The sequence below is a fragment of the Lepidochelys kempii genome, chromosome 5 (assembly GCF_965140265.1).
Source record: "Lepidochelys kempii isolate rLepKem1 chromosome 5, rLepKem1.hap2, whole genome shotgun sequence".
Taxonomy (NCBI): Eukaryota; Metazoa; Chordata; order Testudines; family Cheloniidae; genus Lepidochelys; species Lepidochelys kempii.
This window is the reverse complement of record NC_133260.1, coordinates 98,380,065-98,406,459: the sequence shown is the minus strand read 5'-3', so window position 1 is coordinate 98,406,459 and position 26,395 is coordinate 98,380,065. Positions and strand designations below refer to the sequence as shown.

The window sequence follows — 26,395 nt, the reverse complement described above, 5'->3', positions numbered from 1 at the left end:
AAAGAGAACAGTTGGAGAAAAAAAAACATTGAGGGGTGTGTGTGTGTGTACACAAAGTGGAGAAGAAAAACAGGAGAGAGAGAGAGAGAATATAGGTGTCCCACCCCCAGGGAACCCTGCTTCTACTTCTTGTCTGTCTGTCTAGGGGTTTATACCATGTTTATGACTGCAATCCTTATTTGGGGCAGCTAGCCCCTCCCATTGCATGGCTACACTCTATCTTTAGCATGGCAGCTCAATTAGAGCTAGTTTGAGTAGATCACCTCAAGTTGCAATTTACATCTCCACTTCTAAGTGTAGACATACCCTAAATGCTGGACTCAGATTATCCTGGTCTCTGTGCACCTATGTATTTATTACAGTTTTCTTCTATAAGTAACTGTCAAAGAATTAGGTAGTTTAGCTTTCCTAGAGCCAACTTAATATATTTCTAATGACTTAAGCACATTTGAGAGTACTGCGTATTCTGTCGCATCCAAAGTGTACTATACAGTGCTCAGTGAAAACTATTGCCATTTTAAATGTCAGTAAAAGAAACAATATTAGATTTGAAGATAGATTTTAATAAAGTTTACATCCAGATTATGTGTGGAGTACTTAACACGATGAACAAATTCAACATTCTCAGCAATGTACCCAGAACAAATCTATGATTTTCCAAAGAGACAGAGAAGAATATCGATTAGATAGTAATTTGTAAGTGCTTTTGCTAACGTCATGATGAAAAACGTAAAGACAGCTTGCCATCTAATATTTAGAATAGCACATTAAATCAAACTGCACAAGCTGTATGTATTGGGAAAAAAAAAGACATTTTCATAGCACATATCTTCCATTGAAAAAATAGTCCTTTCTCAATAAGAATTTCAAAATTTGTTAGCTATGTTCCAGGCATTAAAATGTCCCTCTCAGTAAATTACATGTACAATTTCTACATTAATCTCGATCATGTTAATTTAAGCAAATTCCTTGTTTGCAAGTTAATGAATAATTTGGGATGTAAAAATTTTTCACAACGCAATTAACCTTTGCAGATTTGCTTAGTATTTGAAGATGCTAAATTCTGTCCTGGAGCAACATTACGAGTTCTTCTGTGGAATTTTGATTGTGACAGTCTTAACTTCTGTATATTCATGAATGCCATATTCTCCCCTAGATAAATGAGAAACAATAATAGCACTCGCTGCAATGCTGATCATAGTAGTGATGTCTCAGAATGGATCTGCTGTAGTACTTTACAACTGGCTACATTTTCTTGGCCTCCTTGGAAGTTTTCAATCTAGCTAGGCTACTGCTGGATGCTATTTTCAACACAAAAGCAATTGCTTCCCAGGAAAAATGTGTCAAAGGGCTTCCATTTTGGTATGACACAATGTTACTGAAGCCATTTAGCACATATTTAAACTGAGCCCCAAATCAGGAACTTGTCACGACCTACACCCACATACACTTTACAGGGCCTTCCTCAGCTGTCTGAATTTTCCTAAGAATCTTATTCTTGGGTGAATAAAACACATAGTTAACCCATTATGGGAACTTTTAGTTAGTGACGAAACTGTATACAACAGTATGTTTAAATATTTTTCAGGCTTTGACATAAACCAACAGAAGTTAGGAAACTTAAAGTTAAATCTGACTGACCCTTAACCTATTATGGTGGCCCTTTAAATTTCACATTGTGAAATCAGGATGGCCTGTATGCTTTAACTTCGAGTTTCCTAGATGTTTTACATTTTATGCCACACTGTTTAGAAATAATTGATTGTTTTTACAGCATATTAAGCTGGGCCTTGCTACAATCTAATTATATCTTGGCTCCTATAACCATACTGTTAAGTATGTATATGAGAAAAGCTGAGATCTGTCAACTATCAGGACCATACACTGAGATATCCTTTACTGAGATTTCTTTCATGAGGCATCTTGGTCATTCATAACATTCATTTATTTACTTTGTAACAGCAAAATTGTATAACCTTCACTGTAATGGTTACCTACTAAGTTTTCTTTTAGTTTTAGTTCTAGATATAGCCTGACACATTTACTTTCTTGTTCTCTGTGTTATTTATTACACATTTGCTTGTTTGTGTGTCTACTCCTTGAAAATGTTTTTGCCAAATGTTGTCTATAGAAATATAACATAAAATTTTATTCCTTTCGATATGACTTTTCTCCATAAATTCTCTCTATCTCATGTTTGGTTTACTTATGGCTCAGATTCCTAAGTTAGACACCTAAGCCAAAGGAAACATTGCCTCCTAACTGTCCTTTTATGTCACTCCATTAACTCTGATGATGCACTCCTACACATCATGAGGGAGGAGATTTCCAAAGGGACGAATGGGAATTAGATGCTCAACTTCCTTAAAATTCCTTACTCTAGATAATACCAGTGTTTACATTATTTTTGTACAATTTCCAGTGGTGAAATCTCTCTCTAACAACTGCATGTATCTCCTGATTTCTGCAAGGGCTTTTTAACCTTGATTTATAAAGACTGTGGTTCATAAATAGCTGCCTCAAATATCTGACATACCAAATTTAAAACAGTCTTTGATAGCAATGGCTTAAATCATCATTTGTTCTCTTTGGGTGGGATTTTCAGAAGTGCCTAGATTAGGCCTAGTTGTTCCCTTCAAAATTAGTTTTGCCAAAAGGAGCAGATTGAGGACAATGCTGAGTGCTTTTGAAAAATCCTACCCCTTATCTCTAGAAAGAGAGCATTAACTCAGATGCAGTACACCTGTACATATGTTATTTATCAAATTAATTCTGTTGTTCGATGCAAGTATCTATCCTGAGACTTAACAAAAGGGAAACTATTTATTGTTTTGGCTTTACCCTTCAGTTAACAAATTAATGTAGATGGAACATTGCTGCTGTGATATATTGGTGTTCTTTAGAAACTTGCTGCTTGTTTCTAAGGTGCAGGTGGAAAGCAGCAGTGTATGTTCTGAAAATCAGAAGGCATAATGCTATTTCATGCAACAGGCTTACATGATGTCAGGTGTTTCATGATATTACTCATTACATGACTCATCACATTTGCTAATATTACAAGTAGGGATGAGTGAGCTGGCTCAGATAAACCAACAAGTAGTCCAAATGGAATATGAACCAAACTTCAGAGATTCAAATGCGTTTGGTTCACTTTTCATTTGTATGTACCTTTGCACTTTGTGGTTTGGGTCAAAACCAGAGGTAGAAGGACTGAGACTGTGAAAGGCTATTTCTGTGGCTACTTTTGAGTAAACTGGAACTGGGAAGCATTTTTAAAATGTTGTTGCCACGAGCCTGTAAACCTGGAAATATTCATCTAAACTAAAATGAAGCTCCAAAACTTTTGAAATTTGTGCCTCACTAGTTACAATATGCAGGATGGGTTGAATTTTCAAAAACTGAGCACCTAAAGTGGAATCCACAAATTATACATGAGCATTCAGGTAACTGCATTAAAACATGCATGTGTGCATGCAAAATGGAAAACTGTACCCACAAATACCAATTTTGCATATACACGTGTGCCCTTATACCTCACCACAAGTGCCCATTCTTTGAGAAACTGGCTATAGTGTCAATAATTTAATTACTGAAATTTATTAAATGATTTGTCTGACGCTATATGTAATAACAGGAAAGCTCTGAACTTTAGCTGAAAAATATGACACTACAGACCCTAGGTAAAGAGTTCTAGTGAAAAATGGTGAAAGTGGTCCCCCAAAGTTGAGTTCGGGAATTCCTGGGAATGACATGCAGCTAAATCCTAGTGTACAGATCTAAAGCATTACTTACAGTTCTCGTCCATTTCCTGACATTTTAAATCCTCCAAAAGGACATTGAGCAGACACTGCACTATAGCAGTTTACCCTGAAAAAGAAAGATGACTTTACACATCATGGGCCAGATTCTCAGCTGGTGAACATCAGTATAGTGCCTTTGATTTCAGTAGAGCTATGGTGATTTCCACCAGCTGAAGATCTTAAATATACTTACCAGGTATGTCGTTCATAGTTCAGTGAAACAGTAATACGTGCATTTACAGTTGTAGATACTGGATTTGTAATACAATTTAGAGTCTTCAAGGGATAATGATAATTTTATATTTGTAACTGACAACTATAACAAATCTCCCTACTACTGAAAATCTGTGAAGTTCCGGCACCATTTTTCAGAGCCCAAGGAACAGTCAGTGTCTTTCAGGTTTGTTCTCAGAAACAAAGTCTAGGGTCATTTCACTATTTACTCAGGATATTCTGTTGGATTCTGCGTGATAGTTCCAATACTCTATATTATTTACTGTTGAGGACAAGAAACCTCAGTAGAAGTGTAATTACCTATGGCAAATTTTTTTTAATGGGGCTAGAAACTAGCAGAATTAATAGTGTGGGCAGAGGGAGCCTTCTACTGGTTCAACTGATTAGTTGACTCAGTCCTCCAGGATTTTCAACTGAGTGATTCTTCATTTCTACCGCTTCTAATTCTCTTCTCTTTCACTGCCAGGTCCCACTGACTTGAACACTGGCAAGTGAGGATTAGGAAGAAAACAGAGATTTCCACAGAGAACAACATTTATTCGAGACTAGAAAATATATTTTTTTTAAAAATTACTCTCTTCAAATGTTTTTGGTTATTGACTACTGGGATGCTTCACACTGGTTCTCTCTCTAAAGGGTTTATACAATTTTAAATAATCTAAAGAAAAATACCTACTCTTGAATCAAAACCCTGAAATTACTTTTGTAAGAAGGTGCATTTGTTTGGGTTACCGGTAACCATGTATTCTTTTGTGAATAATGTAAGTCTAATTGGACAGGGGACTGGTGCTAAGTGTGTGTTGTTTAAGATCCAACACAAAATAAGGCCAAGCTTTGGGTCCTTGAAAAATCTGTCTACCCCTTTGACTACCATGTGCCACTTTACTGGTGCACCCCGGTCACTCTCAGTGTGGAGAACAGCATTAATCATTTGAGTCTCTCTCTCCATTCAGCTCATCCCCAGGGTGCCACTCTACCAAGGTTGATGTCTGAAGCATTTTAAGAGAATGGGCTTTTTAAGGTAACGTGAGAAACTGAGTTTTATGAACTAAGTTTATATTGTGCTACCACAGTATTGTGTATGGAGAGTCCACCAAGTCACCTGCACTTTCTAACTGGCAGATTCATGAGAAATACTACATAATAGCAAATGAGGTATTGGAGGGCAAGGGGAGGGAATCTGCCTCCCTGGAGATCAGAAAGGGTTAGAAGAAAAAAAACATATATAGTAAGTCACCCAATAAAGTGTTGTTCAAATGGCCTCCTATTTCAGCCTCGGCTATGTATAAATATTATCAATGAGGGATAATTAAATCATTGTTACATACCATACTGTTCCAGCCTGAAGAGCAGTTGTAAATGTCAATGCTTTATCAAGGTCTCTGGTAAAAACTGCTGCTGCTAACCCATACTGAGTATTGTTTGCCCTCGCGATAACTTCATCTACAGTTTTAAACTTCATGATTTGCTGCACTGGCCCAAAAATCTATTTCAGATCCAAAAAAAAAGAAAAAGAAAAAGAAATAAAAGGTGGTTAAAATCTGTGGAAACTTCAGTATGGTTTATTGTTTGAAATAATTTATTTCTAAAGTATTTATTTCTGTCAGAGGAGCCTTATTCCTATGTTATTAATCAAATCAAGAACATAGACTTTAGGGCATGATAACTAAATGTTCACTACTATCCTAAGTGTAAGTGAGGTTAGAATAATATGGAGTCGACAATTAATTAAAGTAAGATGATTGTAAACATGAAAATAATTAAAGAGAAACAGAAGATCATTTAATACCTAACTTGAAGTTACAGGATGTTACCACATCTGTACAGTGTTCCAGTGAACTCTTAAATTATTTATTTTTGGTCAACTCCATTTTTAAAATTGAAAAATACATTCAATTTTTCCTCTCATAAACCTTTTATTAGCGTTTTATCTCCACAAGTGCCTGCACAACTAAACAAAGAAGCCAAGTAAAATAACTAATTCTACTCTCCTTCTGGGTGTTAACTATTAAACAGGAAAATATTCCATTAGACTCAGCTCTTCTTCTGTTATTGGGCAATTAATTTAGCTCCATGTTCTCAGCCAGAAATTGCAATGCTGCACTATTCAGTACTTCTGTAACTAGGGATAGGGGAGTAGTACCACATAGACTCAGTCTTGCTCCCACCGAAATGAATGGGAGCTTTGTGCGTGACTTTACTAGAAACAGCATCTAGTTCAAATTCTGCAACGAGGGCTATATGAATTGGTTTGGATAAAAGAAGCAGCCACCTGAACATTCCCCCCAAATTAAAATTGAAAGTCAACCTCTGAGGTTCAAAATTGTAAATTAATCTTGAACATTTTAAAATGGTCTCTGTTCATCCTGATTTCATCTAGATCAGTGCAGATAAGAGAGAGGCTATTCTTGTGGGAGTGATGTCCTAACAGAAACCACATAAATCTGGTGAGGATTTTTAAATCGCTCTCCTGTTGCTCCTGGTCCCTCAGGATTCATTCTAGAGGCACTAGGGCTTTTTTATTCACTTTAAATTAATTTGTTGACAGCCAAATTGTGAACTCCTTGTTCCGGGGGGAGGGGTGGAACAGCTACTCAACAGAATAATTCCACTGAAGTCAATGGGACTACTGTAGCAAATAGCTGCTCATCAAGGGGATCAAGGAGTTCACAAGCTGTCCCTGAAAGATTTGTTTTCTCTGTTATGTATTACCCTAGATCTGGCAGTACAGGGTGATGTAACTAAAAATTCCAACCACTGTACCTGTTGTCTCATATAGACTAACTGGAACCTTTTTTAGCCAGGCAGATTATTCTCCCTTTCCAGCACTTTTCATTGAGTTGACTAAGCTAATGTAAGTAACTAAGAAAGAGATTCTAAACTGAACCAACCTAGAATGAAAGATTTATTGCAAAAATTTTTATCTATCAAATTGACCTTTTAAATGGATATTTTGTACAGACATTTAAGCAGAGAACTGCATGTGAAAGTACAGACTCTCATGAATTTATTTACCTCTTCTTTGGCGATGCGCATATCATCTGTAACATTAGAGAAAACCGTGGGCTGGATGAAGTAACCTTTGTCTCCCCATGGACCTCCTCCACATTCCAGTTTGGCTCCTTCTTTTTTCCCACTCTCAATTAAGTCAAGTATTTTATGAAACTGCTCCTTATTAATCTAAATGAAAATATATTGCAGGAGGGATAAAAGTAGCATGTACTGATAGCAATCCCTTCCCAACCCATTAACAATGTTCCTTAACAATGTTGTAGCTTCATTAAATCTTACATGTTGAAATGAAACAGCTGGCAAGCCCCACAAATTTTTTTGTCTTTAACTTCTCAAAACTTTACAGGCTTTCCCCATATATATCAGTAATAAGAGATATAAGCACAGTATGAAGGGTTAAATGTTCTAAACAAGTTGATATTCTGGTTGCATAAAAAATAAAGATTCTCCTCTATAAAATACATTAATTGCAGACTTCTCTCAGTACTCTGAAATTCGTGCAAGTGGGCATCACAGAGATTGATCCTGCAGTCTTAATATAGGGCCCAATCTAGCACCCACTGAAGTCAGTGGGATTGTTTGGGATCAAGTATATAGACAAGCCTTCCCAAGAACTGCCGGATTGGTCACACTCTTTTACTAACACTAGTAGAGGGGGAAAAAACAGAGCAGAATTTGAATTCAGTACTATTTAATTTTGTTCTATCACTGGAAGTTGCTGGAATACAGAATAACTGTTGGCATTGAGCTTGAATGGTGGTTTATTTATTGTTTTACACCAAAATCAAAAAACAAATGCAAGTAACACCAAGCATATATCAGCTTGGCAGGTCCATCAGAGCAAGATGTGGAAGGAGCAGACATTTACAATGGGAATGCAACTGAGACAAGACATTCCCAACAAAATGGCAAAGTTGATAACAGAAAATAGAGTTGTACCATGTTAGAAAGTTATTATTGTGGCAGCAAAATAAACACACTATTGTCTATTCCTTCCTGGAGGGAAATTTTGTACAAGTAACTCTGCATATGTTTCAAAATATAAAACCAACACCACAACTTGTTTCTTATAGGTTGAGAACCTTCCTATCTTGTCCATTTTCTCAGTGATTTTTTTCTGTGTGTTTTTGGGGTTCAGCCTTACAAACACCCAGTCATTAAGACAATGAGACTACTCCCATGAGTAAGCTTACCCCTATCCATTAGTGTGGATAGGGTCCTTACTCTGGACAGCGCAACGCTCAGGGGGAAATCCTGGTCCCAGTGAAGTTAGTGGCAAAACTCCCATTGATTAAATTCAGGTAGGCACACTATGTTTACTTTTGCCCAGCATTTATCAGCATTCTTATTGAGCAGTTTTCCCCATTATTATATCATTTTGCTGAGGAGGGAAAGGGAGTTCTATCTTCTTGCTCAAGATGACACCTTAGAGAGAGGAGGTGACAACTAAACTCTTGCTACAGAATTTGACTGCAAGCCAAATCTCACTGTAATACTGACATGATTTGTCCAGTTCTTAGAATTGTCAACTGCTAACACCATTGTTTACAGTTATCAGGGTTGTGTTCTAAAACCTTACTGGTGGAGTTTCTAAGTAAGGATTCGCTAATAAAGTATACACAGACAGCTTTATCTGGGAAGAAGTTTTTCTTCTTTTTCATTCTTTGTGGTCTGGTATCATAATTCACCATGGATGTTTTGCACCTCATCCCTTTTCCACACAGTAGAGAAGTGGTCAGGAGAGTTGACTAAGCGAACAGAAGGACAAGGCAGGAGGCTAGACGCTTCATCTTAATCAGCTCTAGTATTATCATGCTCATTCCCATAAAACAGTGTTTTTAAAAGGCTTTGGAGAACACTGGATCATTTTGGTCTCTTTTGTGAGTTTCCAAGCTATCCAACAAAACTTATGATTCAACAAAACTTATGATAAAAGCTTGAAAATATTTATGAGGATTAAAGTCTGTTTCACCCCCTGCCCTCTTGGCCACCCGTGATACTTTTAAGCAGTTGCCTTATTGTACACAATAGACATATACGGTTACTGTTATCCTGGTGGGCAAAATATCTTTGATATGTGCAACATCAGGAAGAATGGAAAATGTTGAATTGAAATAGTTGGATGTTGCTGTCAGCTGTGTCCACTTTCCAAATTAACTCTTTGGCAACTTCAGTTATAATGTAAACTAGATTGTAAGCTGTTCAGGAAAGACTCTGTTTCATGCTATCTGTTTGGATGGCACCCAACACAATGGAGCCTTAATCTGATAGAGGCCTCTGGACCCTATTGTAATACCCAAATAACAATACGTGATGATGATGTGTGAGTCAGTATGCATGTACATATGAATGAATATGTGAAGTAGTGTGCTCCCATGAGTACCACTGTGCAGGACTCAGAGGGAGATACAAATCAGGATGCATGTAATTCACCTCCCAAAACAACATCCAGTGTCATAACATTGACAACCAGAAATAAAACTGTCATGACCAGGCTCGTCCAGTGTAGGAGACAGGTTTTACTGAGAAGCTGGGAAGCGCTGCTTCCCCATAGGATAAAGCTCTCATTCCTAGCCTTACATGGCTGTTTGATAACACGCTTGGAAATGATATGACTTTTGCATATAGAATCTCAGATAGCAATCTTGCCAATCCTGGGTATTGGGCTAAAGAGGGAACATTTCTCTCGCAGGTCCATTAAAAAAAATAAAATAATATGAACCTGTGTCTCCTACATGTTAGACTTTGGCTGGAGACACCGATTGTCTAAATTCTGATTGGGTCCTTTTGATGACATCACACCTGCACACAAATCTCCAGTGGAGCCCAGTGAGACCAAGATTTTGCAAACTGGGTTCCTCATACACCAGAATTAGTGGCCTGTATGGGAGTTGCTGAGTGCTCAGCACGTTTCAAAATTAACCCTCTTAGGATACCTAAAAATGGACTTACAAACTTTAAGCACCCAGTTTGCAAAATCTTGGTCCTGGTACCTCAATAATGTAAAGAACAACCCCCGCCCCCGAGTCTCATTATATTTAATGGATATGAGGGAGGAGAAACAACAAAAATAAAAGTACCATGAGAGAGTGAAGAGAGGCAGCTAGAGTAGGAGGGAAATGGGCAAAACTAAAAGTGAGAGTTTTAAGCACCTCCTCCCGCAAAGTGCACAGCTACTCTTTCAACTCCAGTTTCTGGCCTTCCTGTCACTTTTAACTCAGTTTCCAGTACAAAAAATGTCAATATTTCAATTGGCGCATTGAAAGAAGCTGCTGCATCACAAACGGCTGCTGCCTTTTGGACTGAGAAGAGGGCCAAAATAGTTCAAGGAACTTACAGAAAAGAGGAAAGGGTTTGACATAATTACTAAATAGTACACACATTCAGGACAGTAACAACAGTCACTGTTGTTCACCATGTTCGGTTGAATCCCAGTCCATCCCTTTTTCAATTCAGTTTTGAAAAACAGTGTAAACAAAAGGACAGTACACTGATTCTGGGGATAAAAGCTCTGCTGGCCTGGGAGGAAGATAAGGGGTGCTGGTGAGCTAAGAATGAAAATGAGGGTGAGAGGGAGATGGTGGGAGTGGGGAGAAAAGGGTTTTTTTATTTTCCATTTAAACCTCTTCAGAAATGTACCTTTCAGCAGTTTGACCAACCCTTTTGATTGTTGTTTGTTTTCCTCTTTCATATCAAGCAGGAGTACTTGATTTTAAACTCAATACAGCAACAATAACATGAGGGTGGCTTCATGTTAGCTCAGTATTAATCACACACTAGACTAAGAAACACAAACACACCTTAGTTCTCTCAAGTTCATTGTTATGAACACCACATTCCTTGGCCTTGGTGTTTATTCAACCCAGGATATGGGTTGTTACTTCACTAACAAGGCACACCTTTCAAACTCCCCAGTTAGGATGGTTTTGGATGTATTTTTCCATCTTTTGTGATGTCTTTGATTATTCCAAGTGTCAGTACAGTTGCCAGGAAGAGGAACATTTTATAACCATTAATTTTGGGGAGTTTTCTTTGTTCAGCTCTAGCTTTATCATCTCTAAGATGATACTTAGATTCTATAAGGATCAGGTACACAATGAGTAAAAAAGGTGTATTTACAGTACATATCCTACTGTGCCGACTCCCATTTTAGTCATACTTTAGACAAGGAACAATTTAACAGCGCTATAAAGTAACCTAAAAAGAATCCTTATCGGTTGCATAGTGTTATATTTTAAAATATGCTTAATTGAATATTTATGTAACAGGTCACCACCAAATTGTGATACAATGTGTTTTAAAATTTGCAATATTTTGGGGAGCAGAACTGGAGAAGTACAAGAGCCTTGGAGGAGTGGGAAAAATGTCAGTAACTTTGACTTCTGCACAGATGTTCACTTATAATACAGTGGTAGTACTTGAATATATTATTGTTAGAGGTCTCTGATTAGTATAGATGGGTAATAGTAATTTGAACTTCTACAATGGCCTTCGTCTGAGTTTTCTCAAAGCACTTTAGGGGGTGGGTAGGTACTATAGTATTATCCCCATTCTATAGAAGAGGGAACTGAGACAAGGAGGTGAAGTATGTTGCCCAAGAACCTTTAGTTAAAGGTAGTAAGGCATAAAATGCAGGTCTCCTGACATGTAATCCTCTCCAGGACTCTAATTAATAATAGAATATATTTTAAAGCATAGTGCCTGTCACAGAAGCCCACTCACTCCAGGAACCACAGCCTGCTCTTTGTGACTCAGCCCTCCGGCCAGGTTCATATGAGCGTTTCCCCTTCTGGGGCGGGGTGGGAGGGTGAAACAAAGACGTTCCAGAACAAATTGTCCCAGGTAGTCCACTGTCCTCTGCCTGGTCTGTGCCATGTCCCCAGTGGCTGGTAGGGGGAACCGAGCTCACTCTCTACTCCGAGTTCCAGCGCAGGGACCCTCTAAACAGCAGCCAAGGTCTACACTCCTATTCCTTGCTCTTCTGAGCCTTCTCCTATCTTCCTGACTTCCCCCATTTTTGATTTGCCAGCCTCCCAACTCTCCTCCCAGGGAATAAGTGGACTATCCTCTATAGTCCTAACATACCTCCATTCTCTCAGGGAGTGACTGCAGCCTACTTCCCTACAGCCTCCTTCTGTTGCCAACTACCTGGCTTTATATAGGTCCCTCCTGTTCCTGTTCAGTTGAGCCTCATAGCTGATTAATCACTCCCTGCTCCCTGGCTGCTCCTCCAGGTGCTGCCTATAGGTTAATTAGGCCTAATATACCCTCTCAGGGCCAGTGTGGGGAGTACACCCCCCTCCCAGTGCCTCTTTGCCATAGCATTACAGGACCATACAAAGTTAGGTAACTATAACTTACCTGGGGACCTTGATTTACACCACAAGACAGAGGATCACCAAGGGTAATTTTCTTAGCTCGCTCAACACTCCTGCGGACAAACTCTTCATAAATAGGTTCTTCCACAAAAATCCTAGAGCCTGCTATGCAACATTGACCCTGATGGTAGAACAGACCAATGTGTGCAAGTTCCACAGCACTGTCCACTGCAATGAAATGAATATTTAGTCAAATCTCATTTCTTTGCAGTCTCTACATATACTGGTTTTGAATGCTCACAATATTGCCTCCCTTTGTCATACCACCTCATTGGTAAAACTTTCCACTATGTGGTCTTTTAAGGCACAGATGATCCCTCTTACATGTATCCAACACTATTCCCCAAAAGACTTCTAAATATGATATACTTAGACAAGTGCATCTTTGACTACATGGTACAGAATTTTCATTCCACATTTTCTCATGATGCTGGGTCAACAGTGCCAAAAGGAGCATTCAGTTATGGTATGCTGAAAATTATCAGCTTTCAGCGATCCATCTTCCTGAGTTAGCAGCACTCTTGCCATTGGTTCAGAATCTCATGGATTCATGTCCCATAACAGAAGTTAGTATCAACTTTGGGTACAAAACTACCACACGATACTAAGGGCTGACACACTGACAGAAGTTCTGTCCTTCCATGGATGTCAGACCAAGGTCCCTTTTTCCAGTTTTTAAGTGAAAATTAAGTTAAAGATCCTGAGGCATGACTAGAAAAGAATGAAGGATCCCATACGGGTACTGGACAAATGCACAATGTTGTACACACAAAAAAGAAACAAAACACCAGTGATTTAGATACATTGTCTAAGACCACAAAGCAAAAGAGGAAGGTAGCTATAAAAGGAAAAAAGATATAAAGAATTACTAACAATCCGCATCCGCAAATATAATATTAGGACTTTTCCCTCCAAGTTCCAATGTAACCCTCTTCAGATTACTCTTTCCAGCAGCTTCTTTGATCAGTTTGCCAACCTAAAATGTAGCACAAAATAGAATTTAATCTCAACGTTTTCATAACAAAAAACCCATAAAACTTAAAAGTGTTGCTCCATCCCCAGCTCTCACTTTCCCAAAAAAGTGAGGGTCGGGTTAGTAGCTGTCCAATATGAGAATCATTAAAAATATTTTGAGGGGGGGATCAGATGGTGGGGTGGGTCCCTGAGTTTTATGTCCCCCAGGAATTCCCCCATCCCCAAACCAGAGATAAGCCCAGCTCCCACTGATGCATCTGTGAAGGGCTATTCAGTACCTCCCTCACCAATCGTGCCTGACTTGGAGCAGTACTGAGCACTAACATCACCTCCACCTCTGTAACACAGGCATTCTGAGGTAGAGGGCAGGAAAAGCTGCTGCCACAGTGGGCACCAGGGCTCTGATCTCCCACCTTCTCCCATTCAAGCAGCCTTCCTCTACTCCAGGCAGTGAGAAAGCCTTTTGAAGCACCATACATGGGAGGGGAGCTGTGGAGACCAAGAGTCTGTCTGCACAGCCCACTCTTCCCTGGCCCAGCTTCTACCTCTTCAGTGGGATGAGGTAAGGAGGCCCAGAGGGGACTAGAGAGTATGGGAAGGGCAGTCACAGCGCATGGCACCATTTTGTTTCCCCTCCACCTATTGCATTATTAAGGGGACTCCCTTGCAAACCAGACTGGAGAAGGTAGGGTGGTGATGCCAGCTTCAGCGTGAGGGATAGTGTGGTAAGATCCCTGTTGGCTTTCATTGCAGCCGGATAATTTGGGGGAGTTGAGAATACCTAGATCTTCCTGCTTCCAGGAATTTATTTGCAACCCCTTTTTAAATTATTGAATGGAAACATTATCAAATACACTTTTCTTCTCAAAGAAAATTTCCTTTCATATATGAGTTATTGACGCCATCATTCATTTATGTCATGATAAATGCCTATGGCATGAGTGATCATTTACACCAGTGGTTCTCAAACTTTTATACTAGTGACTCCTTTCACACAGCAAGCCTCTATGTGCCACCCCCCTTGTAAATTAAAAATACTTTTTAAATATTTAACACTATTATAAATGCTGGAGATGAAGCAGGGTTTGGGGTGGAGGCTGACTGCTCATGACCCCCCATATAACAACCTCACAACCCTCTGAGGAGTCATGACCCCCAGTTTGAGAATCCCTGATCTAAACAGAGGCCCATCCTGTAAAGACTCATGCATAAGTTTAACTTTACACATGTGAACAGTCCAATTGACTGTAATAGGATCACTCACGTGCATACATATGCATAAATCTTTGCAAGATTTGAGCATAGATTTCAGGTAGTTTTTCCTACCAAAATGCCATTGATGAAATTAAATAGCAGAAAGCTCCATTTGTTGAATTTTCAAATATATAAGACAACCTCACCCCCCAAAAAAGATATAAGAATAATATTTTTAAAAAGAAGACTCAGAATAGTACTGCTAAGTTAGAACCAGTTGTATCTCATTGGATTCCTTTGTTTGAAGAGGCCTTCCTAGAGTACAAACATTGTTTAGATAAGTTTGAAGTTTTCAATAACTAACAAATCATTACACAGACTTTGTTTAACAAAACAGCAGCCAAAAAAGAAAAAAAGTTAAAATAATTACATAAAGCAAGCTAGACACTAAATCATTACTCAGAATCGGAGGAGCGGAGCGTTCCAGTTTATAGTTACTTGCATTCAGAATAATACCTGTGTAGAGCCTGTGAAAGCCACTTTATCTATGTCCATGTGGTGAGAAATTGCTGCTCCAGCAGTGGGTCCGAAACCTGGCACAATGTTCACTACCCCCGGTGGAAATCCAGCCTACATTGTAAAAACCACCAGAACTATGAGTTAATGATGAAGAATGGATGAGCATGTCTATTACTTTCATTAAATTGTTTCTGTTCTACAGCTCCCCAATAATTTTTCCCCAACCACCCAAAAAGTCATTTCCACCCCCAACTCAAATATTTTTCTATCTGACAGTTCTTCTTTTTTGCTTTTCTTGCAGAGTAGGTATCTTGTTCCAATCCATTGCGGACATTCTTTTGGAAAAGCAGACTCGGTTTCTGTCATTATTTCAATGCTTTTGTCAAATGGTGAAACAGCATTAATTCAATATGCCCCTCCCCAAGTCAGAAAATGTTTAATGACGTGAAAACTGGTTAATATCTTTTTCAACTTCATTAAGCCAATTCCATTCATTTGACTGGTGATTTAGAGTGAGATTCTGCTCTGGAAAGTGACTATAAAAATGACATTGTGGTGTGCCACACGGAATGGCTTGCTTCTTTCCATTGGCACAACCTGAGCTGTAGGTCTTTGGTGGTGGAAAGACTTCCTGGAGGGACTGCTAGCAAGGAACTTTCCAATACAAAGTGGGTGGATCTGGCTAGTGAGGAGGCATGTCCTGTGTACCTAGGAAATGTGCTGTTTAACCTCCCTTCAAAAGCTTCTGTTTAATGCTGTCCTCCTCCCTGGTGTACAGATTTTGGCACGAATCAAATCCATTGTCTCTCGGTGACTCCAGATGAAATTTGCTCAGTTTACAGAAAGAATGTGTTTCCACCCCAGCAAACTCCCATTAGGGTCTCAGAGTCAAGTTGGGTACCTTCTTGCTTGTGAATCCTCACTGCTAACTTAGACCCAACTGAGGTGCAAGGTAAGTGTAGTTAAGGTGGGCCTCAATTTTATAGAATGGGTCTGCAGGGCTGGCAGTTAGCAGAAGATTTTATTTTACATGAAACAAATGTGGCATGGAATCACAGAAGGTAATAAACACAGATCCCCCATGTTATCACTTTAATAGAGTCCCTTTTTAGAGTAGAACTGGGACTTTGAAATAAGAAGCCTTTGAGGCACTTAATAGTGAAATATAACTCCCAGATAGACATGTTTAATTAAGAATACCATATAGCTGAGACTCATACACATATTGTATATATTTTTTAAAAGTTATTTCATATTTCCTATCAAAATGGCACCCTGACCCTAGTTAGCTTCTAGGCCCTACTACAATATACATGTGAAATTATAATATCAAATATAATATAAGCAGGTTTTTTAATTCATTTTTTTAAAATTCGGTCTTTTTAAGTGCTCATTAAAGGCACCAGATTTACATCATTGGCAACTGAAGTCCTCTGTTGCAGACCCATTCTGTGATAAAACAATGAAATCTTCTCTATGCTGCCTTAGCTGTGTTTCATCCCTAACCTAAAAGGACCAACATTAGGATGAAAAAAATGACAGTGTAGGGTCTATAAATCTATACCATCACTGGTCTCCATAATGAGACTGCCAATGAGGGTATCAGTTAGTGCCAACTGTGACTATGTTGTATTCTGATGTGAACACTTGTCCATGAAGACATGAATTTAGATCACCAGTTGGTTTCACATAAAGCAGCTATCAGAGTAACAACTTTTTGCCACTACTACTAGACTCAGATTTCAATAGGCAATTCAGATGCAAAAGCAGAACTGTGATGAATTTTAGTTCACAAATTTGGACTCAGAAACAATTTGACAACTTTAATAAGAATTTGCACATTTTAATGCCCTATAACTTATATCGGAGCATCCATCAAAAATATTCAATCCGGATATATTCAAACTTCAGATATACCTGAACTTTCAACAGGTGAAATTTGGATAAAGAAAACAGAAACAAAATGAACAATGATAAAACTAGATTTTTTTAAAAATAAAAATGGTAATTCTACTCCTTTGCTCATTTCTACATAAAAGTGTCATTGTCTTGTATCAGTTATACTCTATTGAACAACAACAGCACTGAGATTCTGAATACAGTTGACTCCTTATTGCAGGAATGTTAATCTTATATTTAGAGAGAGATGGTACTTCATCAAGGTCAGGGTAGAACTCAGTTAATTTTTCTTTTATATTGCTTTTCAATGGAGCCATCATCTTTATTTTTGCTGTTTAAAATGAACAGATGAAATACTTTGAGCAGTAAAAGCAATTCCCCCAAATTGTATTTTCTAGTAAAGTTTTCCATTGTGACTCACTATGAGCAGCATTTGGCCCTTTTGTGAATCTTGTCCACTTTGTCATACTGTTATCTTTGCCCTAAACGGACTATGGGCTGTATTTGTGATGAGTCATTGTTATGAGTCATAACACTAAAATGTGCTGAGTCAGTGTTGCCAGTACTTGGGGAAGTTACTAAGCCTGGTGATTATTGACTTTGGTGGCAGTAATCACATCCAGATAAAGTTTTTAGTTTGTTTTTATTGATCCTAACAAGAGCCAGTTTAACTGTTTCACCACTCTTCTCTGGCGTCCCTTCTATGCTTGGTGATACTCAGCAACGTTACTTTGAAACCAATGGAACGTTAAAGACTACTGTATTTGAGACATTCAGAAGCAGAGGAGGTGTATTATAGTTGGACATATTGTACATGAAGTTTGGCAGCAGTCAAGCAGTTTAATTTTATCCTCATTAATCATAAACCCAGGTGAAAAAAATATGTGTTCCGTAAAATCACCTGCATAGAACAGATCTATTACTAAGATAACCATGATGATAAACTAACCACCACTCATCTCCAAAAGCTTCTTGTTTGCTTTGAACTTTGAAAAGTATGATGCTGTTATAACACACAGTCATTTGCCAAAAAATTTAGTTTACTAGATTACTAATGTGGTGTGATTTTTTTTTCAGTAGGCTAGATTGTAAAATATGTAAGCTTTTTACCCTTCATTAGCTTCAGTGATTTGCAGTAAATTCCATAGTACAAGGCTAGATATGCTATTTGCTATTTTGGCACAGTGCAAACTAGTTCTTACTACTGTACGGGCCTCTTAGAAAAGTATACTAGTCTGCTATGGCAAACTCACCTCTTTAATTAAAGATCCCATGTAAATAGCAGTCAGTGGAGTTTCTTCTGCTGGTTTGACGATCACCGTGTTTCCACAACAAAGAGCAGGAGCGATCTTCCAGACAAACATAACCAAAGGGAAGTTCCACTAAAAGACAGATGAGAAGATGTATCCTATTTCTAATACAACATTGTATTGCATTGGCTTTCCCTTCAACAGAAGCATGAACTGCCACATGGGCCGTGCAAAACCCACTGATTTGGATTTATGCGATTTCAGTGCACTCAAACTGGCAGTTAGAGATCAGATGAGGCTGAAAACACCTAATGCAACTCAAGCAAAGCCGGACAAAAGTTGCCCGTTTAGTGATGAAACTGGTGAGTCTTGCCATCTCCTTCTCTCTATAGTTCCTCACCTGAACTGGCCTACTGAAAGGGATGGGATTGTAACTTGCAATCTCTCACCTCCGCATGGCTTTGGTGAGTGGTTGATTGCTGAGAGTGAGAGAACCAGTCTTCAAGGAGCAGCTGGTTGGCTTGCTCCCCTTGCTGTGCATCTCTGGAGAGTCAACTGTTGGTTTGTTGTCTCACAATCAACAGGAAATAGCTTCAGGATCACTAACAGCCTATCCCTCCACCCCACAACCTGCTGTAGCAGGACTGTGAAGTGTTCATTCATTCCTGCTGGTGTCTGGAAAGGTTTACCTTCTGCTAGGGTTGGTATGTACTGCTATCATAGGGAATTATCATCATGGGGTTCATAAAGAGAGTCTTTAAAACATCCACACAGCACTGGAGAAACATCTCCTAGTCATGCTGCTGCAGACGATGTAGCTGGGGCAGGGTGGGCCAGCTGTCTGTTCTTTTGAAAATATTTCATGCAGGCAGGAGGCAGTTGGTCTCTGTGCCTGCAGCCAGCGACAGAGGAGGGTACAATGTGCCATCTGGCCATCTCTGAAGATCTGTGAGGGGTGAAGCAGCCAGTGAATACACCAAAACGTACTTGGAGATTTACAACTTATTATAAGAGATGATGCAGATTGTTTTGTTTACTCCTTGTCTGCCTGTATCCATCTGTTATTTCTTGTCTCATACTTAGATTGTAAGCTCCTTGAGGGCAGGGGCCATCTTTTTTCTGTGTTTGTACAGCACCCAGCACAGTGGGTCCTCATCCATGACTAAGACTCCTAGGCACTATGGTAAGGAAATAATTTATTTTACATTCTAGACTGTACATATTTTAAACAGTGCTATATTTTGTGAGGGGTTTACCCTTCATGTGCCAAGCACCTTCTGATTTTAGCACAGCTCCTCTCAGGATCAGGGTCAGAAGCAATCTGGCCTGAGAAGGAAGGTTCTGATGATTAAAGATCCATACATTCATTTGTGCAGAGATAATTTTGAAAGCAACTCCTTTTAAATAAAAAACTTTTTTTTTTATGTAAAGGCTCCAACTTACAGGAATAATTTGGCCACACACACCAATGGGCTCATGTCTCGTAAATGTGAAAAAGTTTCCATCTAAACAAGAAGAAAAAATAGTACACTCAGACACAAGCTTTTGTGAGAAACAGCTCAAGTATAAAGAAGATAAACTTAGTTACCAAACATAGCTACATATTCTTGTACTTATAAACGATATTTTCAAAATCTTAAGTATGCAACAAAAAAGTACATCTGGATTCAATCTGGACCTTCCCTACATGCCTCAGTGTTTGATTCTGCCCAGCCTGGCTGATTTTTTCCTAGTGGCAGCTCTGCTTCTGTCTGTGTGGTGGGTAGGCATCCTGATGGGGTGTGTAAAGCATGCCCACTCAGCATTTTTAATTCCTTCTTCTCCCTCCCCCCCCCCCTTTTTTTTTTAAAAAAGTGTTTTTTTAAAAAAGCTACTCACAATCCTAGGTACTTAGACATTTTTTAATATTATATTTTAGCTGACATGAAATCCATTAAGTACAAAATCCTCTTGGTTTCAAATAAACATGTGTTTCAGTAAGCCTAGTATAGAGGTCTGTGTGATGCAAAAATCTCTGAAGTTGAAGTATTTATCACTCTTGTTTACCCTAATTCCTCCTTCAGTACAAATCTATCTTTCTTAGAGAGAAGGCAGGGCAGTCAAATTCCTTAGAGTTGATCAATGGAAGGGACAACAGAATGGGCTCTGAGCTAAATCAGGTAAATTTCTTCCCTTCCCTTCTTCCAGTCAGACTCTTCCTCATCCATCCTCAAATAATGGAATCAAAGAATAGTAGGGCACCTGACTTTCTTCTGGCCCAGGTCTTAGTCTTTACTGAACCAAAGTCTTTCTTAACATATGTTTCCAATACTGTTACACTGTTATGTGTAACCTCTACCACTTATATTGCCCATTTAAAAAAGACTCTTCATATTTACTTTCACATGTAGAAACTAATATTTCTCTAGTAAACAATTAATATTGTTTCGTTGAATAAATACCAAAAATGTGAATAAGTAAGTTATGTTAACTGTGCCAAAGATGTAAAAAGAGGCATCTGATAAGCCTTAACCAACCCACATTAAATGTTTATCTGAAATCTGTCCCAAGGCAAAATATTTTTCCACATTACAGAATTTTTAGCAGGAGGCAGTTCAAAGGCATATCACATGTCGTGCATCAGGTCTGGCTTGAAAAGACTTTCTCAGAGCTACTCACCCATTGGAATGGTGCGACCTTGAACTTTATCAGCCCAGCCTGCACAGTAGCGTAAAGTTCTAAGGCAGGCTCCCACATCCATGAAGTAGGCAGTGGGAAAAAGTTTCCCACCATCCATGGATTCCATTGTCTAGAAGAAAACACATCAACCGTGTATTAATAAAGGCAGTTACTTTTTATCTAAATCACTCGTTATGGTGTTATTGGCTGCCCAAATTACAGATTTGCAGCTCTGGTATATTCACTTTCTAAAAGGCAAATCAATCACTTTCTGAAGGAAGCAGAGCCACTGGAAAATCAGCTTGGAAATCTGTAAACCAGACGTTTCCCTAGGGCTTTACTCTCAGTGATTTATTCAGATCATTTGATAATGGTGCATTTTAAATGATGCAGGTTCGGGGGGAGGTGGGAAACAGATTTCTGTTAGCTGAGTAAGTGAAGCTGCTCCAGTTTAGACTGAGTATTCTATAGGTGTGTATAAAAAGAGCTACAACTTGAAGCTCCTGGCTCAGATGATATAAATGGAACCATAAATACTGAGCCAGTGGGCATTCTCAGTTTGCACACTCTGCAACCGCTTATTCAGAGCTGATTAACCCTCCTCAATGATGTCCAAGGGATGCAGAGGCTCCCAGCAAGGGCAACACCACTCAGGTGTCGTTGCACTAGGATACTGTGGTTCTTCAGTATTGTGGGAGACCTTCCATGGAACCTCAATGAAAGAATGAATAATTTACAAATAATGTGAGCAGGGTTCCATTGTGGAGGGCTCTTAGGGCAGAATGGCATCCAAAACCAAACCAAAGTCTCCCAGTCTGCATATGAGAGGCCTGTACAAATGAGGAAGGGCATTTGATGAAGGGCATTTCAGTATGGAAAAATAAACACCTCCTAAACAATGGATTGTCTTTTATTAGCTAGCTACATAGTGGTAAATGAATTAATAAAATCCTTTAACTTGGTTTCTATACTCAAGCCCTCCCTCCACATAGCCATCCAAAACATTAACTCTCAGAGTGACAAGTTAGTGATTCCAAACCTGTAATTTTCCCCTTGATCATGGGTGCCCACTTCTGTCAGTACTCCAGTCCAAGAGTTAACATTAAAGAAATCCCACGTTCCACTATGTTTTGACTTCATTTTACTAAAACTTTTCAGAATAGCAAAGATGTTATAGAAAAAATAGACACAGTTACAATTAGGGTTAGAAAGTAGGTTAATATAAATTTAAGAATGGACCTGAACATTTGCCCATAGCTCAAAATAGATCAGAACTGAACTTTTAAAACATTGTTGATTTGTGTTTTTCACATTCATCCAGCTGTACACTTATTGCTTTTTGAGATTTCTGACCTAACTAGACCCAGAACGTACAAGCAATTTCTCAGAAACACCTATTGCTAGTAAGGCAGATTCCCATGCTGAGATACAGATAATGGAGTTAAACCTATAAAGGTTGGGACGTTTCACTAAGCAATCAAAGGTGTACATGTTTATCCAGAACTAAACTGAACATTAAGCAAACTATTCAGAAACTTCTTGGAGACTGAAATATTGTTAGAACAGTTTTTCTCATGTCTCCCTATGCACACGGGTACCAGGGGTCTTAAACTGTGTGAAGGCTCTTGTGGGGATCATCAGTAAGAGAAGCACCTAGTATTTCCTGCTCCTAAGTAGGTCAGAAATACCAAAAAATCCCCATGTACTGTTTTGGAGTTTCAGCATTTATGTTTTTGGTCCTGGCCAAATGTGCAAACTTATGCAAAATTTTTTTAAAAAATGAATTGAACTAAAATCAAAACAAAACAAAAAAACCTTTGGATTCTCCTTAAGTTTTGATCAATGGTGTTCGCAGGGGTGTTCTGAGTTTATCCAAATCGGTTCAGCTTTGGGAAGGGAAAAAACTCAGAATCTTTTGTTGATGGGGTCTGGAAGGCACTGCATTCAATAATAATGATACAGAAAAGGCAGACGTGTTCAATATTTTTGTTCAGGATTTAGGGGGGGAAAAACCAGATCATGTAGGCATATCATATGATGCAAAAAGAAAAGGAGTACTTGTGGCACCGTAGAGACTAACCAATTTATTTGAGTATGAGCTTTCGTGAGCTACAGCTCACTTCATCGGATGCATACCGTGGAAACTGCAGCAGACTTTATATACACACAGAGAATATGAAACAATACCTCCTCCCACCCCACTGTCCTGCTGGTAATAGCTTATCTAAAGTGATCATCAAGTTGGGCCATTTCCAGCACAAATCCAGGTTTTCTCACCCTCCACCCCGCGACACAAATTCACTCTCCTGCTGGTGATAGCCCATCCAAAGTGACAACTCTCTACACAATGTGCATGATAATCAAGTTGGGCCATTTCCTGCACAAATCCAGGGTCTCTCACCCCCTCACCCCCCTCCCAAAAACCACACACACAAACTCACTATCCTGCTGGTAATAGCTCATCCAAAGTGACCACTCTCCCTACAATGTGCATGATAATCAAGGTGGGCCATTTCCAGCACAAATCCAGGTTTTCTCACCCCCCCCCACCCCCATACACACACAAACTCACTCTCCTGCTTGTAATAGCTCATCCAAACTGACCACTCTCCAAGTTTAAATCCAAGTTAAACCAGAACATCTGGGGGGGGGGGGGGGTAGGAAAAAACAAGGGGAAATAGGCTACCTTGCATAATGACTTAGCCACTCCCAGTCTCTATTTAAGACTAAATTAATAGTATCCAATTTGCAAATGAATTCCAATTCAGCAGTTTCTCGCTGGAGTCTGGATTTGAAGTTTTTTTGTTTTAAGATAGCGACCTTCATGTCTGTGATTGCGTGACCAGAGAGACTGAAGTGTTCTCCGACTGGTTTATGAATGTTATAATTCTTGACATCTGATTTGTGTCCATTTATTCTTTTATGTAGAGACTGTCCAGTTTGACCAATGTAAATGGCAGAGGGGCATTGCTGGCACATGATGGCATATATCACATTGGTGGATGTGCAGGTGAACGAGCCTCTGATAGTGTGGCTGATGTTATTAGGCCCTGTGATGGTGTCCCCTGAATAGATATGTGGGCACAGTTGGCAACAGGCTTTGTTGCAAGGATAAGTTCCTGGGTTAGTGGTTCTGTTGTGTGGTATGTGGTTGTTGGTGAGTATTTGCTTCAGGTTGCGGGGCTGTCTGTAGGCAAGGACTGGCCTGTCTCCCAAGATTTGTGAGAGTGTTGGGTCATCCTTTAGGATAGGTTGTAGATCCTTAATAATGCGTTGGAGGGGTTTTAGTTGTGGGCTGAAGGTGACGGCTAGTGGCGTTCTGTTATTTTCTTTGTTAGGCCTGTCCTGTAGTAGGTAACTTCTGGGAACTCTTCTGGCTCTATCAATCTGTTTCTTTACTTCCGCAGGTGGGTATTGTAGTTGTAAGAAAGCTTGACAGAGATCTTGTAGGTGTTTGTCTCTGTCTGAGGGGTTGGAGCAAATGCGGTTGTATCGCAGAGCTTGGCTGTAGACGATGGATCGTGTGGTGTGGTCAGGGTGAAAGCTGGAGGCATGCAGGTAGGAATAGCGGTCAGTAGGTTTCCGGTATAGGGTGGTGTTTATGTGACCATTGTTTATTAGCACTGTAGTGTCCAGGAAGTGGATCTCTTGTGTGGACTGGACCAGGCTGAGGTTGATGGTGGGATGGAAATTGTTGAAATCATGGTGGAATTCCTCAAGGGCTTCTTTTCCATGGGTCCAGATGATGAAGATGTCATCAATATAGCGCAAGTAGAGTAGGGGCTTTAGGGGACGAGAGCTGAGGAAGCGTTGTTCTAAATCAGCCATAAAAATGTTGGCATACTGTGAGGCCATGCGGGTACCCATAGCAGTGCCACTGATCTGAAGGTATACATTGTCCCCAAATGTAAAATAGTTATGGGTAAGGACAAAGTCATTGATTAAAAAACTAGAATATAAAATTAACATGGCACACATTAAAGGGACTAAAAAGGTAGCTAACAGGTTGCAAAATACAATCGTAAACAGGGAATCATCATCAAACGGATGGGTTTCTAGTGGAGTACTGCGGGGTTTGGTTCTTGGCCCTACAGTATTTAGCATTTTTATCAATGGTTTATGAAGAAACGTAAAATCATAATTAATGAAGTCTGCTGATGACCCAAAAATTGGGGGAGTAGTAAATAATGAAGAGGACAGGTCACTGATACAGAATGATCTGGATGGCTTGGTAAACTGAGAACAAGCAGACAGTATTTGTTTTTAATATGGATAAATATAAATGTATACATCTTGGAACAAAGAATGTAGGCTCTACCTACGGGATGGGGGACTCTATCTGGGGAAGCAGTGACTCCGAAAAAGATTTGAGGGTCATGCTTTATAATCAGCTCGACATGAGTTCCCAGTGTAATGCTGTGGCCAAAAGGGCTAGTGTATAAACAGGGGAATCCTGAGTAGGAGTATAGAGGATATTTTGCTTCTGTATTTGGGACTGGTGCAATTGCTGTTGGAATACTGTGTCCAGCTCTGGTGTCCACCATTCAAGAAGGATGTTGATAAATTGGAGATGGTTCAGAGACGAGCCACAAGAATGATTAAATGATTAGAAATCATGCCTTATAGTGATAGACTCAAGGAGCTCAATTTAGCTTAACAAAGAGAATGTTAAGGGATGATTAGATCACAGGGTTTAAGTACATACATGGGAAACAAATATTTGGTAATGGGCTCCTCAATCTAGCAGAGAAAGGTATAATATCCAATGGCTTGAAGTTGAAGCAAGACAAATTCATTTAGGAAAGAAGGTGTAAATTTTAACAGCATGGGTAATTAGCCATTAGAATAATTTACTAAGGGTCATGGTAAATTCTCCATCATTGATCACTTTTAAATCAAGATTGGATTTTTTTTTTAAAAAAAGATGTGCTCTCTGAATTACTTTGGGAAGTTCTATGGTTTTTGTTATACAGGAGGTTATCCCAGAGGTCATGGAATCTATGAATTTATGAACTCTTCCTATCTAAAATGGAAGAGGGATCCAATATCACGTGGAAGGTATGGAAAATAAAAAACAAATTAAGGAAAACAGAGATGTACAAGAGGTTTTAGTAGGGGAGGAAAGGAGTAATTAGACATTATTGGATTGGCAAGTAAAAAAAAACAACTGACTGCTTCAGCTGTCTTGTGGAAGTAGCTTATTTTCCTTTTCTCTTCATAGAATCACAGAACTGGAAGGGACCTCAAGAGGTGATCTAGTCCAGTGCCCTGCACTCAAGGCAGGACTAAGTATTATCTAGATCATCCCTGACAGGTGTTTGTCCAACCTGCTTTTAAAACCCCCAATGATGGAGATTCTACAACCTCGCTAGGCAATTTATTCCAGTGCTTAACCACTCTGACAGTTAGGAAGCTTTTCCTAATGTCCAACCTAAACCACCCTTGCTGCAATTTAAGCCCATTGCTTCTTGTCCTA

General features: G+C 39.3%; 1 protein-coding gene across 1 annotated transcript in view; it reads right to left on the bottom strand.

Moving 5' to 3' along the window:
- Nucleotides 1-547: 547 nt before the first annotated feature.
- Nucleotides 548-26,395, bottom strand: part of ALDH1A1 (aldehyde dehydrogenase 1 family member A1) — a 52,394-nt gene continuing 26,546 nt past the window's right edge. Inside the window, exons 4-13 of the mRNA XM_073345141.1 lie at nt 20,920-21,049; nt 19,705-19,766; nt 18,265-18,393; nt 15,110-15,223; nt 13,298-13,400; nt 12,408-12,592; nt 7,050-7,214; nt 5,363-5,520; nt 3,793-3,867; nt 548-1,152 (exon numbers count right to left, since the gene is read on the bottom strand). Coding sequence (XP_073201242.1) covers nt 1,080-1,152; nt 3,793-3,867; nt 5,363-5,520; nt 7,050-7,214; nt 12,408-12,592; nt 13,298-13,400; nt 15,110-15,223; nt 18,265-18,393; nt 19,705-19,766; nt 20,920-21,049 — 1,194 coding nt within the window. The 3' untranslated portion in view covers nt 548-1,079. The remainder of the gene's footprint in view (nt 1,153-3,792; nt 3,868-5,362; nt 5,521-7,049; nt 7,215-12,407; nt 12,593-13,297; nt 13,401-15,109; nt 15,224-18,264; nt 18,394-19,704; nt 19,767-20,919; nt 21,050-26,395) is intronic.